Below are 15,513 nucleotides of genomic sequence, written 5' to 3'. Positions count from 1 at the left end.
CTGGCTTACAGTATTTGGCTCTTGGCTGGGCTAAGAGGCAAGACAGGAAGAGACAGAAAAGTTTGTAATGGTTATGTTTGTATATATCTGTAAGTCTATTTCCACAGTGAGAGACCATTCCTAGCAGTAACTTTCTGTTACCACAGAAAGTCTAACAATGTGTATTACAATTCAAATGGACCATTGAACAGCCAGTTGTGACGTTGAAAGCAGGTTTTCATATGCGGCTAATAGCGTAAAGTGGGTGGTTATGGCATTTCACCTGTTCCAAATGCTGATGTGGGCACAGGAAATTGACTTATTAGAGTTTTAGTTATTGGGTTTAGTATTTTATCCATGCTTAAATACTCTGACAACAGCACTACAAAATTTATCAGCATGACATACAGCACATCTAGTCTTCTCTGATTCTGAACAAATTACTCTTAAATCTTTTTTTTTTTTTTACATTTACAGTGTTAAAAATACAGCATGACCAATGTAGTCTGATTTCTGAACAAATTACTCTTATGAGCCGGTTCTTTTAAATCTACAGTGTGAAACATACAATGTGATCAGTGCAGCTGGATTCCTGAACACATTACTCTTATAAGTTGGTTCTTTTGAATCTACATGGCTGAACATACAGCACTACCTTTCAAACAATTTACTCATCAGCTGTTTTGTTTATTGAATGAAAAACTTTCGGAACTGTAAGTCATTCATTTTGTGATGTCGTACTTGAAATGAACCAAGAACTGTACTTAAGGCTTGTGATGATTCTATCCATCCATCTTTTTAGTATTTATTGTTGTTATGGTGTCTCTGTATGTCATAATAACTAAGTGTGTGTGCATGTTTGTGTGCAGGTATACCTGAAGGCTCCTATGATCCTGAATGGAGTGTGTGTGATCTGGAGAGGCTGGATTGATCTTCAGCGTCTTGATGGGATGGGTTGTCTGGAGTATGATGATGAGAGGGCTCAGGTACAGAGAAACCACCTCATGCACTCATCTGCTTCTCATGCATTATGTATATCAGAAATGGCTTACCACTCCTTGCTGTTCTGTCTATTTTGTTTGTCTATACAGCAGGAAGATGCTCTAGCCCAGGCAGCCTTTGAGGAGGCCCGAAGAAGGACCCGTGACTTTGAAGACAGGGATCGTTCACACCGTGAGGACTTGGAGGTGAGAGCTGGAGCGAGTGAGGGTGTGAGTAAGTGTGTGTGTGTGCTCAGTGCAGTTTAGATTACGTAAGTCAGTGCATGCTTAAAATCCAATATATTCTTTAGTTCTAGTTGTAATGGAGCACAGGAGGTCTGTGTGCATGGTTGTATATGTGTGTGCGTATGTGTATGTGTTTTTTCTGCTTGTGCATGTATGATTCTGTATGTATGTGCTTATTGTAATTTTTAACAAATTTTTCTTGCCATTATTTTGATTGACAGCCAATACCAAAATGTTTGATGCTTGAAGGAGCAGTTCACTGAAAATAAGAAGTTTTGAAGTGTTTTAGTAGCTCCTGAGCAGTGGAATGACCAAGTGGTGCCTCTAGCATCTTCTTACAGCTTTTCTGATGGGTCATACCTTTTACAGTGTTAAAATGAATCAGTGGTCAGGTTGAATCTCACAATAACATGTCTAGATCATATTTTACCCCAAATTCAAAAGATAAAAGTAAGGAATAATATTTTGCATTAAGAAAATGAAGCATGTTATTAGGTTATTAGATTTTCTTCCATTGTAATATTATTTTCATGACAATTAAGCATATTTACCCCCTAAATTCTCATTATTGTAATTCATTCAAACATTTACAGACACTTTTATCAAAAGCAACTTTCAAAATTAGGAAGGATACAACATAAGCAATTCATCTTAAGAAGACAGTAACATTATGCCTTTGCAAAAGTAATACCCATAGTGCAACAATAATTGTTTTATTTTGTATTATTATTGTTAATTAGATATATATATATATATTGGTGAAATATGACTTGTTTTGTTTTGACAGATTTTATAAGATTCACCCAGTAATCATTCAAGGTTCCAAAAGACTTTAAAAAAAGAAAACAAAATCATCAAAATGAAAATCAATATTTCCAAAAATGCTTTGACTTTGACATTAAAAACAGTTGCTGGAAATTGCCCTTCTTTCTCCTTTCAAAAAAGATATCCTTTACAAATGTGATTGTGTATTGTAGAAGCAGGTAAACCTTTCAAATAAAAGAAAATCAACAAATAAGTGACACCTTACAACATACTGTCTCTTCCTTGATTACTTGAGAGCTCATGAAGTAGCTAAACATTTTGTCTGGGACAAAACTGATTTGATCACTTGTCATTTAGCAGATGCCGATGGCACAGCTCAGTCATTTAATAACTCAGGAGGTAAGACAACAATTTAGGCTTTTATTTAGTGAACTGCTGCCTTGATTCTCAAGGTTTATTTTCATAATATGATTCATAATGTTTATAATAATTATTTTAGTTTAAATGCAAATTGAAGAAGGGCATGTGTTCTTGTACTGTATGCTTATTACTATAGTTTATTTATGCATGCATATATGTACAGTTTGTGTGTAAGCTATTAAATGAGTGCTTTACTTGTTTACTCATGGCTTAGTGCATGAAATATCTTTGCATTGTAAATCCTAAAATACTATAATTCTACAATCAATCTAAACTACGCTCTTAAGATGAAAACCAAATTGTGTTTTTTAGGACCCTGTGGCATCAAAAATCTGGGACTGATGGCCTTCAACGACCAGGGTCTGTCTCCTCTGCTTCTCTCTATCCTTGTGTCATGCACTAAACCGTGTCTGTGAGTGTGTATACGTGAGCGCGTGTGTGTGTGTCAGAATTTCACATTTATCAAGGGCATGTGCATGGAAGAGCATCTCTATATCTGTTTGTATGTTTTTCTTGTGTGTGTGTGTGTGTGTGTGTGTGTTTCCTGTGTCTACACACTTGTGTTGGTGGGTACATGTGTATTTGTTTATTTCACTTTAAATTAGTGATAGTTCAGATATAGGGCTGGGATAAACGATTATTTTTTAAACGATTAATCTAGCGATTTATTTTTTCGATGCATCGATTAATCTAACGATTCATTTTTTCAGTCCGATTCGATTAATTGACTTGTGACAACACCAGTAATACCGGTTTCATCGGGGGTGGGGGTGTATAAAATGTTAAAAAAAAAACATTTGCCGGGAGTTTGACTGACTGGCGATCTGATCAATCAATCATAATATGCCATTTTTGTCCGACAAAGTAGTCAGGAGAGAGAAGATTAACGTCGGTGGATTTGAATTTGAATAATGGATTGTAGGCTACTGTACTGACATCTTTCCGCGGTTAAAACAACAGTCCTTCTGATGTAGGCTACATTCATGTTTAGCCTATTTGATGCTATAAATTAACCAAGGAAAAGATGATCGGTTCACGAGCAGCTTTAACTGAGGCAATCTGTCACGACACATTAAAGAGCCACAAAATAGTAGGCCTATTTATGGTTTAATTTTCTTTGAATGACCAAATTTGAAAGTTGAGACTTTATTAAATGTTACCTGCTTGGTCCTGTCTGTCAGCGCGTTGTCAGTGTCCTCTATGTATTTTTCACGACATTCATAGCTATAAGCGCATTATTAACAGCTATAAGCGAAAACTTTAGGTGTCGACAATGTATTATAGCCTACTCCAACATCGAGTGCAAAGTAGGGAGTTGAAAAAAAACTTACGGTGCTCTGTCATCTGCAGCTGCAACCGGGTGGCGCCTCTTCAGGTGCTGGTGCATTGCTGTGGTGCTAGAATGGAAGGCCATCTCCATTTTGCAAAGACGACATATCACGGAATTGTTTCCTTTTAAATTAAAGAATTCCCATACTTTAGAGGAACGAGTGCATGCCGCCTTGCACTTCTGATAGTCTGAGGCAACTCGTGTTGCTACTACTCGCCTGCGCCGCCATCTTTGTTTTGGGTCCGACGAATCAATGCGCATATTTTGCGTCAACGTATTTTGATGACGTCGACACGTTGTCCCAGCCCTATTCAGTTATGGTCAGGTCACATCGATGGAAAGCTCTGTAGATTTCTGCAGAATTGCCATGACCTTTGTTTACAAAGTTCTACACGTTGCATGCCCCATGCATGTTACTTTATGAAATAGTTGGGCTAATTTGATTATGTTTTCAGCTAACATTAAGGGTCTAGTATCCCCTCCCCTCCTCCTCCACCTTAAAACCATCAGCCTAAATTTTATGGAGGAAAAATGCCATCAGGGCATAGTTATAGCTATTATATGTTGGAATAACTTTGAGGTGTGTTTTTTCTTTCATTGTTATACACTTTGTCCATCTCTGGGAATGTGTTGATTGTAATAGAGAGCAAGACAAAGACTCCCACCAGTGTGAGAGACCCCAAACTCTTTTTGCTCAGACCTCTGTAATGGAGACCAGACTTCCATCCCAAGATTCCTTACTGCCCCTCCCACCCACCACAAAGCCCTCCGGGAGCTCTCAGGCACAGCTTGGCAACACATGACCAGAAAGATTCCCATTATGAACCACCGCCTTTATATTCCTCTCCCCTAATCTACACCCTCAGGAGCTCCTTTACACACTCGGCTTCCTCTATTCCAAAATCAATCACGCCAAGGTCTCTTTTTTAAACAGATCTTGCCGCTTATGAAAATCTAATTTCTTACTCATCGCAGTCAGGCGATCTGTGACTCACGGGCCAAGTGTTTTTCCCTCAAAGCTCAAAGTCACTGTGAGTGGTGGAGAAATGAAACCCTATAATTATTCTATAATTCATGCTTTCTCATCCCAGCAGTGTGCAGTCTGACCCTACTTCTGTGCTTGTTTTCAAATGTGATGCTCCTCACATGCATGCTACATGGTTCTATTGGCTTTATTTTGGATACAGAATAATATTTGAGTTTGAATCCTTCACGTAACATACGACGGTCGCATAGATTTGGTCTCAGTGGCCAAATCTTAAACTCCATCAACTGTAATTCAATAAAACCAACACAATAGCAGTCTGGAGCATTCATGATGGACAGTCTCATTGTTCCAATGACAACTACAGAGACAATAGAAACAGAAAATGGGTGTTTTCTGGGAAAGTGGGCCTGGTTAGTTTTGAAAGGGAAAGAAAACAACTTGAGATTTCTAAATCACTCATGACCTGAGATACAAATTTTGGTATTGGTGAAACTAGGGCTAGTTGTCACAATTTTTACTCCAGTGAGTATTTCTCAAGTTAGGTTTATTTTTCAAAGTCAGTTTCTGCATAGCCACATACCTTGAAGTCTTGGCTACAAAAAGCTATTGAACATATTTACTGTTCTTGTCCGGGATAAAAAAGATACAGTCAATTAAACACACATTGACCTTTTGTGAATACATGACCTCTACCCCCAATAGCGGGGTAGAGGTCCCTTATTGTCACACTATATGGGGAAAGTTATCACAATGCAACTTAAACCACTAAACCAGTGGTGTAAGTTTCATGTGAACATTGAGGGTACCAGGGGAATTTGTCCTCATCATCACAACCACCAAAACAATATATACGTGTAAATCCTACACAAAAGCATGTATTGAAGAGATAGTTCCCCCCAAAAATGAAAATTCTCTCATCATTTACTCACCCTCATGCCATCCAGATGTGAATTTCTTTATTCTGCTGAAAACAATGAAGATTTTTTTGAAGAAAAAACCTGCACTGTAGATCCTTATAATGCAAGTGAATGGAGATCAGGTATTTGAAGCTCCAAAAAGGAGATCAAGTCTGCATGGTAGTAATCCATTCGACTCCAGTTGTTTAATCAATGTCTTCTGAAGCACCCAGTTGATTTTGGGTGAGAACTGAACAAAATATAACTAATTGTTTTACTGTAAATCTTGCCATTGCATTCTCTAGGCATGATCATGATTTTATACTCGATTACATATCCTAGTGCTTGACACATGCAGAGCACAAAATGGCACTATAGGAAGTGTAATCAAGCTTGTAATCTTTATCGCCAAGGAGACTGCTGTCACGATTTACAGTAAAAAAGGAGTTATATTTTGGTCTGTTCTCACCCAAAACAAACTGGATCACTTCAGAAGCCATTAATTACACCACTGGAGTGTGGTGGATTATGTTTATGCTTGTACCGTTTTGTAGCTGACAAAGACGATGACGATGAAATGAAGAACCCAAGTGCAGTATTTAATAATCAATGTGAAAACCAAAAACCCTAACTGTAACATGAATAATACATAACATAAACTTAAAACATAAACATGAACTTGGTAGACTAGGCTAAACTTGACATGAACTTGAAATGTGCTACACAAACAAATACTAGACAAAGGTAAACATAAGGGCTAAAGTACATGACATGGTGAAACAAACCAATGATCAAACAGAACACTTAACAAGATAACAAGACTAATAACCTTAAACCAATGACTGACTAGAACTGATAAGACAATAAACCAATGAAAACAAGACACATGGACATGGAGGGAAACATAAAATCACATGACAATGGAAACAGGAACTAGAATGCCAAAATAAACTACATGAAATCAAAACATGAACAAAAACACATCTAGACATGACAATGCTGACTGTATCTGCTTTTTGGAGCTTCAAAGGGCTGATCACCATTCACTTGCATTATATGAACCTACAGAGCTGAAATATTCTTCTAAAAAATCTTTGTTTGTGTTCTGCAGAAGGAAAAAAAGGCACATCTTAGATGGCATAAGGTTGAGTAAATGAAGCCTATTATAGGCTTTTCATCAAAGTTTAGAATTAATTTGTACATTTTTATAATTATGAGGCACAAACCAATTCATGAAACAACAAAAATTGGACCACGAAAACATATCAAAACATTATTTTGGCCAGCAAATATTGTTAAGAATAAATTATATTAAATGTGGAACATTTAGAACACGTGACAACCTGTCCCGATAAAAATGTGACATCATGCCCCGATCCGACTCGTGAAATAAAACTTTGTCCTATGAACACATTTAAACCTTGTAGTAAAAATCTGCTTTCATATCATAGTTAACCTTTACCAGAATGTATGCCACTATCATATGATTATGTTCACTTGTTTACCAATGAGCTATATCAAAAATATGATAATAGTGTAAGTTTACTTCGGAGGGATGAATTCACAAAAATGATTGTAATTTAAAAGGGTTTAAAACATACACTATGTTCTCTGTTAGAGAAAACACTCACATGAGCAACTGGACTTTTGACTCAAAATGTTATCGTTATTGAGATATAGCCTTTGTGACAACTTCCCCTTTTGACATCTAGCCCTGGTCTTCCCTAAGTGGCTGTAAGAAAATGAGAGAGAAAGGGAGACATTTTCTGTTTGTTCTATGTGTTCACACTTATTTGTCCTCTTTCAAATGGTGTTGTAATGTGTGTGACTATGTGGTTCTGCCACTGCGTGTATGTGTGTGTCCAGGGAGGCAAATCCAAGCTGAAAGATATCCAAGAGTGTAATGGCCCTTTCCATGATAGATGGTAAAGAGATGGATGAAAAATAGATAGGCCATTTTTCATTAAAAACCCAAGCTTTACTGCAGGTGGGATTAGAGCATGAGTGATGTTGGGCCAGTGAAAGTATTAATATATCATTAGTATTGATCTTTTTCATTAGCAGCGCTGTCTGCCCAGCAAAATCTAAGCACTATTGACTTGTGGTACAGGAGAGTGCTTCAGCTGGGCTCCATATGATCGATGCTGCCTCCTCCCATCTATACACAAACATGCTTTTTCAAAGCTTAAATACCACAGGCCAAACATAAACATGTTTTGTTCTTTTTTGCAGCTGACTTATATGTTCCGCAATGGAGTCGTGCTTTGATTCGTGCTCTTGTTTTACACAACTTTTGATTATTTATAGCATAATGTCTGATCTACATTGTTCCATTGCATTCATGAGCTTGATGTAAATATGCATTGCCGGCAACGTGTCACCAGACAAATATGTTCACTTTCTGCTGTTCACTGTTTAAACAGTTATTATTTACGTTTACAGACAGCCTATCAGAATGCTTTGTGTTGTAACACAGCTATTACAGTTTCATCTGTTAATGCGTATGCTTAAAGACGTGATTCTGAGGCATCAGGGTCGAATAAAAACAGCCTTGCGTAGTTCTAGGTTTAGAGCATGCTATTATCGCCAGTAACATGATGATGACCTCACACTATGTGAGATACACCATGTCTGCCTGTCCGTCTGGCCTGTCTGTTCTCAGACATCTATGTCAGGATGAGATTTAGACATAGGCACATAAACATATGTATCTGTGACAAGGCCATCAGTCATATCTTTATTTTTAAGGCAAGTGATTTGAAGACACCCCCTTTAATGACTATTTGTCACCTGGACCATAAAAAGAGGCTCAATTTTTAGTCTAAACTGAATTTGATCTCTGCTGCCCTCTGCTGAACATAAAGAGGAATTGCATCTGTTGAAATGCTAAACATTTAAAGGAATGTTTCATGTTAAATACAAGTTAAGTTCAATCAATGGTGTTTGTGGCATAATGTCGATTACCAGAAAAATTATAATAATAAATTTGACTCGTCTCTTGTTTATTTAAAGTTACAGTAAGGCAGTTACAAGAATGCATTTACAATGGTAGGAAATGGAGCTAGGATGACCACATTATGTGTTAGTGTTAAAATGATTTAACTGTAATAAAATGAAGGATTTATCTACGTAACTGCGTTAACCAGATAACAGGGTTTACTGGCATTATGTTGTCATATGGTAACTAAGTTGTAATATTCGATATAACTTAACACAGAGAAGGTCAGTAAATTATGCTGTTACACTAAAATCATGGTAGTATATATATGTTTTTGTCTTGTAGCCATATATTTGAAACAGTGTTTATTAATGCTTATGGACTGGCCCCATTCACTTCTATTAAACGTGCATTACTGTGACTGCAATTTGTACTTTTTTATATTTATATTTATATAAAAATAAGGGACAAGTCGAAATAATTTGGTGGAAATCAAAATTATTCCACAAATGCTGTTGAATGAGCTTAACTCCAATTTAACACAGAACATTCCTTTTAAAGGAACAGTTCATGTAAAAGTGAGAATACTGTATCATTTACTTACCATCATGTTGTTCCAAACCACTTAGACCTTTTTTTGTTCCGTGAACCACATAAGGATATTTTAGACAGAATGTTAGCGTCTTTCACCCTTCACTTTTATAGCATCTTTTTTCAATACAATGATAGTGAATGGCAACTGAGACTAATATTCTGCCTAACATCTCCTAACATGTTCCATGGAAGAAAGAAAGTCATAAAGAGCTGTACTAACTCGAGGGTGAGTAAATAATTAAAGAATAACATTTTTTGGGTGAACTGTCCCTTAAATAAATGGACAGTATCCCTTTGCTTCTATCATATCATATCTGTAGCTTGAGTAATCATGTTTTGCTTAATTTAACTTACTAACTTATTAGATGCAACAACTCAATCACAGAACAACCATTTTAACTGCATAATGTCTCTGTCTTGGTTTGCTTGTTGGTGTGTGGGTGTTTGTGCACGCACTCACTTGTGTGATTGTGTATATGTGTGTGATGACCCAGCCCAGGCGACAACAGGACCCCAGCCCTGGCTCAAACATGGCCAACACTGACGATCACAAGATGCGCTAGCGGCATTTACCAAAGCGGGCAGGGATAGGGTCATAAGACCTCCATCACCACGGCAATCTCATCTCCTGATGCCTCGTTTTTCACAGGACAGACCAAAGTCCACTCCGGTGGGGATTTTCGGGTGGGATGTCTGGGTTAGGCAGGGGTAACAGTGGTCCCTCTTTTAGCCTGGTGAATGGGCTGGGTGGGTTGGGCTGGGCATTGATGTGAGTCAAAGATTAATTAGTTTTTGATTTAGTCCCTTGTTTGTTCTTGGGATGTTTGCACTATGTGATACATTCAGTTTATGTCCCCATATGGCCTTTTGGTATGCATGGTTTTCCTACCTACCTATGTATGCTCTCGTCCCCCTATGCAAGGCATCTTATTTTATTGTTTAGCCCTATTGTAATGAACAGGCATTTTTTAATTATTTTATTCAGATGTTGTGTGAAAGTCAGGATGTTTACCTTTTTGTATTTGAATTTTCTCTCTCTCTATATATAACTGTCTGTCCTTGTGCTTCCGTAGAATAAACTACAGCAGTAAACATTGCTATGTAGATTTGTGCAGTAGAGTAGAACATGCTTTTTTAATGTGGATAAGGAGATCTTTTTCATCTACCATCCTTCTCCATGTTCTCTGTCTTCCACTCTCTTCCTGTTACAAGCAGTTTAAACATGCTTTAAAAGTGAACTGAACAACAGGAAGCGAATATTGAGGTCAGTGTTATTCTGAGCGGTGCTTTACACAGAATGAGGCAGAGATTCAGTTTTCACCCTACATTTGAGCTTTTTTCAGGCACTCTGCTTTTTCTTTCATTAATGTTTTTCTTGTTTAAGGTTTCTTCATGTCTTGGCAGAAATGTAGGCAAGCTTTTTACAGTGTTTTGCTGCATCTTCTGTTCACTCTGGAGTTTCCTAAATTAATACTTTTTCAGTCATTTAAATGAAAGTTTTGCTTCGCCAAATATATATATTTTTGCCACCCACATATTTTACCTGCTTTCCTGTGTTGGGGATTTCAATTAGATTTCAACATTGACTCCCTAAAGCAAAAAATCTTTCATATAAAACCAGGTTAATGTGTGCAGTTGTTTGTCATTTCGAACAAAGCAATTTATTCATATAAACTAGGTATGACATAAATAAATGGGTGAAGTTTTAAAAAATGTCCCCTCAGAAGTGAGACCCAAAGAATAAATGCCATAATAAATGACAGTAATGTTTATAAACTTACTGTATGCCCTTTCTGGACAGATTTAAAATGAATTAATATTTAGCATTGTAATATGCAAGTGCTTATCTCTTGATGAGATGCTCATATACAGGTTTTTAGGATATGTACATCTCTGTCAGTGTTTTAGGATGCTTAGACAGAACATTTTGTTGAGGGAGAATTGCTGATAAACAGAGATATGTTTGGGGAAGGAATAAGGATTGAAATCAACCGCTAGAAAACTTCACTTTGTGTACAAACATAAAGCTCATGAACGGCATCATAACAATACATCATAAATGGTAGCAAAATGGTAAGACCCGTATAAATTGTTCTCTTACGACATTTCATTTTGAACACAGTCAATGTTTAGCATAATTTCCTCATCTCATTGATTTGTTGTTTATACCACAGCCAATAACAAGAATTTAAGGGCCAAGTTTATTTTTATTTTGGGATGCTGCAGTCAGAAGGTATGGCCTACCTCTAGCTTAAACCAAATATACACAAATGTACACAAAAGAGATCTTATTTATGGAAAGCAAGTTCATGTTGTCTGAAAATTGTGGAAAAACTAATTTTGGTTTTGTTGAATGGGAATTTATACCACCCAATGGTAAGAGACCATGTACCAGGAGGTTATTGGGTTCTGGATATATTGAAGTTGCCAGAGAACGAGAACTTGACCAAACCAGAGTCAACAAAACAGTCTTTAATTATTCTGTGTACATTCTCCCTGCAGAGCTACCCTCCCCTTTCTAGGTGTGTCTTATGCTGTGTATCAAAGAAATACCCTTGCTGGCCCCATTAGTATTTTTTTTCTTCTTCCTACCCCTTTACTTAATGCTGGCATTAAGGCAAAATACACACCAGGACAGGTTGAGAATGGCTCTTTTTTTGTTTGTTTTTTTAAATGGATGAATAAATAAAATGTTTATTTTCTTAATTGTTTTTAAGTTATTGATGCAGGTATACCTTTCTTTTATCAGGTTCCACTATGATGAAATGTGCATTTCTGTATTGATATTGCTTGCTTTTTCTCCTTGGCTCCCTAAGGTCTTTGATTTTAGCCTTTATCATTGTTATTATTTTTTTCTCTGTTTTTAATTTTAAGTGAAGAGGAAATAAACTTGTTACAAACCATTTTTTCAGTTGGTGTGTGTGTGTGTTTATGGGTTTAGGGGTTTAGGGTTTTTTAGGCTACAAACTGGTAATAACAAGGGTATTATGCTGATGATATTTCTAGTGTCCCCATTATTCAAATCACTAAAAAAAAAAAAGAAAATACTAAATGTTTTTTCGAAAATGTAAAAATGCAGAAAGACATTTTTTGTTAGGGTTAGCTTTAAGGGTTTGGTTAGGGGATATAATCTATAGTTCATACAGTATAAAAATCATTATGTCTGTGGAGATTCATCATAAGGATAGCCGCACCAACGTGTGTGTGTGAGAAAGAACTTAAAATTGTCATTCATTAACTTATTCATTTTTAACTAATTAGGTTTTCAAAAGGGTAGAATTCAACTCGGATCAAATTAAAAATAATTCAGACTGAAAACCTAATCAGACTTTCACATAAATATACAAATTCTGTGAAATAAAAAGGGATGGTTTCACAATATGTAGGGTACAATGGGGCTAAATGCACACCGTAAGGAAAATTAGCTTAGTTCTGTATTTCTTTTTATTTGAATATTGATGGAGCAAGATCATTTGTGTGAAAAGAAATAACAGAATTATAATCACCCTCCCCTTTTCTCCCCAATATGAAATGCCCTATTCTCAATGCGCTGTAAGTCCTCGTGGTGGCGTAGTGACTCACCTCAATCCGGGTGGCAGAGGATGAGTCTCATTTGCCTCTGCGAACGTCAATCAACGCATCTTATCACGAGGCTTGTTGAGCGCGTTACCGCAGAGACGTAGCACGTGTGGAGGCGTCACGCTGTTCCCTGCAGCATCCATGCACGACTCAGCACGCGCCCCACCGAGAACGAGAACCACGTTATAGCGACCACAAGGAGGTTACTCCATGTTCCCCCTTCCCTCCCTAGCAACCGGGCCAATTTAGTTGCTTAGGAGACCTGGCTGGAGTAATTCAGCACGCCCTGGATTCAAAATCGTGACTATAGAGGTGGCAGTCAGCATCTTTACTGGCTGAACTACCCAGGCCCCACAGAAGGTTGTTTTGATTAAAAGTAAGTTTTGGAATAAAGGTGGTGAGGGAGCCTTTTACCCCACACTTGATATAGAGGCAATAGTTATAGGACAACATTTGTCAAGTAATGCACATAATTTTGAGATGCTTTTTTGAGTAACAAATTAAGATTATGCATACTCAAAACATATACTTCAGAAAAGAGTGCACAATTTCCTGTTTATTTCAAACACATTTGGCATTTTATAACACCTTAATTTTTCTGTATTAATCTCCATAGTGATTGGAACGGTCAGTGTGAGCCCACATTGAAAAAATTCAGAACAAATCTATTCACCCCAGTTAATAAAAACAATGTATTTTATAGTGGCCTTCAGCAACTGCAACGGGGGCTTTTTTTTAATTAATTTTTTACCCCAAATACGATTCTTTCACTTATTGGACAGCTATTAAAAAAAACTTTGATTTAATTACCTTGTACAAAACTGAAAATGATAAATAAGTATTTTGGCTCAAAATAAAATTTCAGGGACAATTATTAGTTTCAGGGATATTCAATATATAACATGAATCAGTGCATAGTGAACACTGGTGTTTAGGAAAGTATTTTAGTGTTTTAGATGAAAATAAAATCAAAAGGAGCCTTTTACCCCATGGGGCCTTTAGCCCAACCCTAACCATACTAAATGTTACAAACTTTTTGAATGTAGGGTACTTAAAAAATATGTTTATATATATATATATATATATATATATATAAATATATATATATATATATATATATATATATATATACATACAGGTGCAGAATAAAATAGATAGAGTCAGGGGTGCCATGAACAATTTATGGGGGTTATGCAAGACAGAATTATGGGCCTTTCCTCTCAGATTAATGTTTTTTTTTTTGTTTTGTTTTTTTGACATATAAAATAATTATTGATATTTTTAGAGAAATTAGATTAATTCCTATTATACAACAATATTCTACTTCATGTTGTGTTAATGCAAACAGTATACAACAATATATTTTTAGACAAGAGTAAAATCTCATAATTTATAACCGTTTTCCCTCCTATTTTCAGTAGAAGGCAGTAAAAATAAAGAAATATCAAACATATCAAAGCGGCTGAACACCGTAACAAGCTTCTAAACACTCAAACGGAATAACTTTTATTGCTGCAGAACTGCAATTTTAACCAGTCTTATATACACTATCTAGACAAACCTCATTCTTTACATGACCGGGATGGGCAAAAAAGAACATGGTAATATATTTAGCAGGGGTAAAGGAAACTGCTTCTTGTCCTAAACTTTTCAGCCATGAAAAAGGCAACTCACGATTAAATTCAGACACGTCTTGATTTCATGCTTGCCCATTTGTCTAAAATGTCCTCAAAGGGTATGGATCGTGCAGCTTTGTGCTCTTGATATGACTGCCAGATGTGCTAATCGGTCTTGGTCCATTGTAGATCGCAGATAATTCTTTATGAGTTTCAGATTACTGAAATACCTCTCTGCAGAGGCCACTGTGACAGGCATAGTAAGGAACACTCTTAATGCAACAACCACATCTGGGAATACTGATTCAAGGTTTCTCTCAAGTATAAAGTTCAGTTTTTCAATTGCAGTTTTGCACTCACACAGAAGACCACTTGCACTACAGACTTCTTGAAATATCTCTTTCGACACATCCTGCAATGTGGTAGCCTAGCACCTTGTGGACTGTTCTAAATCCTCCTTTGACATTTCACTCATTTGCAGAATGAAAAAAAACGTATCTGAAATCTGCCTCAGATTGTCAAATCTGGTGTTAATTCACTGCTTATGGTGTCAACGATTGCAAAAAACACCACTGTGTTTGAAATGGAGTTGGGCGTCCTGGTCCCCTGGTGATTAGGTTTACCTCATGAAATGTTTTGCGTTTTCTGAACTCTGTAGAAGCATCAAATCCAGTAGATAGCAGGCAAGCAATTGACACAGCTTTTTCAATCCTATCTGTCCTGGGAGAAGAACTTTTTCAGACTGTCAATCAACAAAACAGCTGTATCCAGCAAAATCTCTGCAGACTGCATGGCGATGCTGGCGTGTTTGATTTCTGTCAGCATGTCATTTCAAATAACAAGACAAGTCAAAAATTCCATACTCTGTATTTCATTTGACAGTGCATGTTCCTCTGAAGAAATTTTGCCACCTTGGGATTCATGTTCGAGATTTTCCAAAGCGTCATGTACGCCACCGAGCTGATACCTCAGAGCTTTAACCGAGTCCAGTTTTGACTCCCATCTCGTATTGCTGAGGGGTTTTAACGTTATGTCAACAAACTGTTTGAATGTCAGAATGTCCCAGCATTTCACTGATGATGCAAACATAGCGTACAGTCTTTGAACTGTTCCGAAAAAATTCAAACACACTCTATTTGAAGAGGCAGCATCTCACAATAGCAAATTAAGGCTGTGGCTCAC

At 36.9% G+C, this 15,513-nt stretch overlaps 1 protein-coding gene across 6 annotated transcripts in view; it reads left to right on the top strand.

Annotated features, from left to right (window-relative positions):
• The window catches only part of cbfb (core-binding factor subunit beta), a 54,125-nt gene extending 42,086 nt beyond the window's left edge, over positions 1 to 12,039 (top strand). The window contains exons 4-8 of one of the 6 annotated variants that reach the window (XM_052152641.1): positions 849 to 965; positions 1,071 to 1,166; positions 2,331 to 2,369; positions 2,703 to 2,750; positions 9,636 to 12,039. In XM_052152641.1, the coding sequence (XP_052008601.1) occupies positions 849 to 965; positions 1,071 to 1,166; positions 2,331 to 2,369; positions 2,703 to 2,732 (282 nt within the window). In that variant the 3' untranslated portion in view covers positions 2,733 to 2,750; positions 9,636 to 12,039. Of the gene's footprint in view, positions 1 to 848; positions 966 to 1,070; positions 1,167 to 2,330; positions 2,370 to 2,702; positions 2,751 to 9,630 lie in introns of all 6 variants that reach the window. The other 5 variants (XM_052152640.1, XM_052152644.1, XM_052152643.1 and 2 more) reach the window with 5 other exon arrangements.
• Positions 12,040 to 15,513: the final 3,474 nt, after the last annotated feature.

Source organism: Xyrauchen texanus, chromosome 21 (genome assembly GCF_025860055.1).
Source record: "Xyrauchen texanus isolate HMW12.3.18 chromosome 21, RBS_HiC_50CHRs, whole genome shotgun sequence".
Lineage (NCBI taxonomy): Eukaryota > Metazoa > Chordata > Actinopteri > Cypriniformes > Catostomidae > Xyrauchen > Xyrauchen texanus.
The sequence above is the reverse complement of the archived record's forward strand: the minus strand, read 5'-3'. Positions and strand labels throughout refer to the sequence as shown.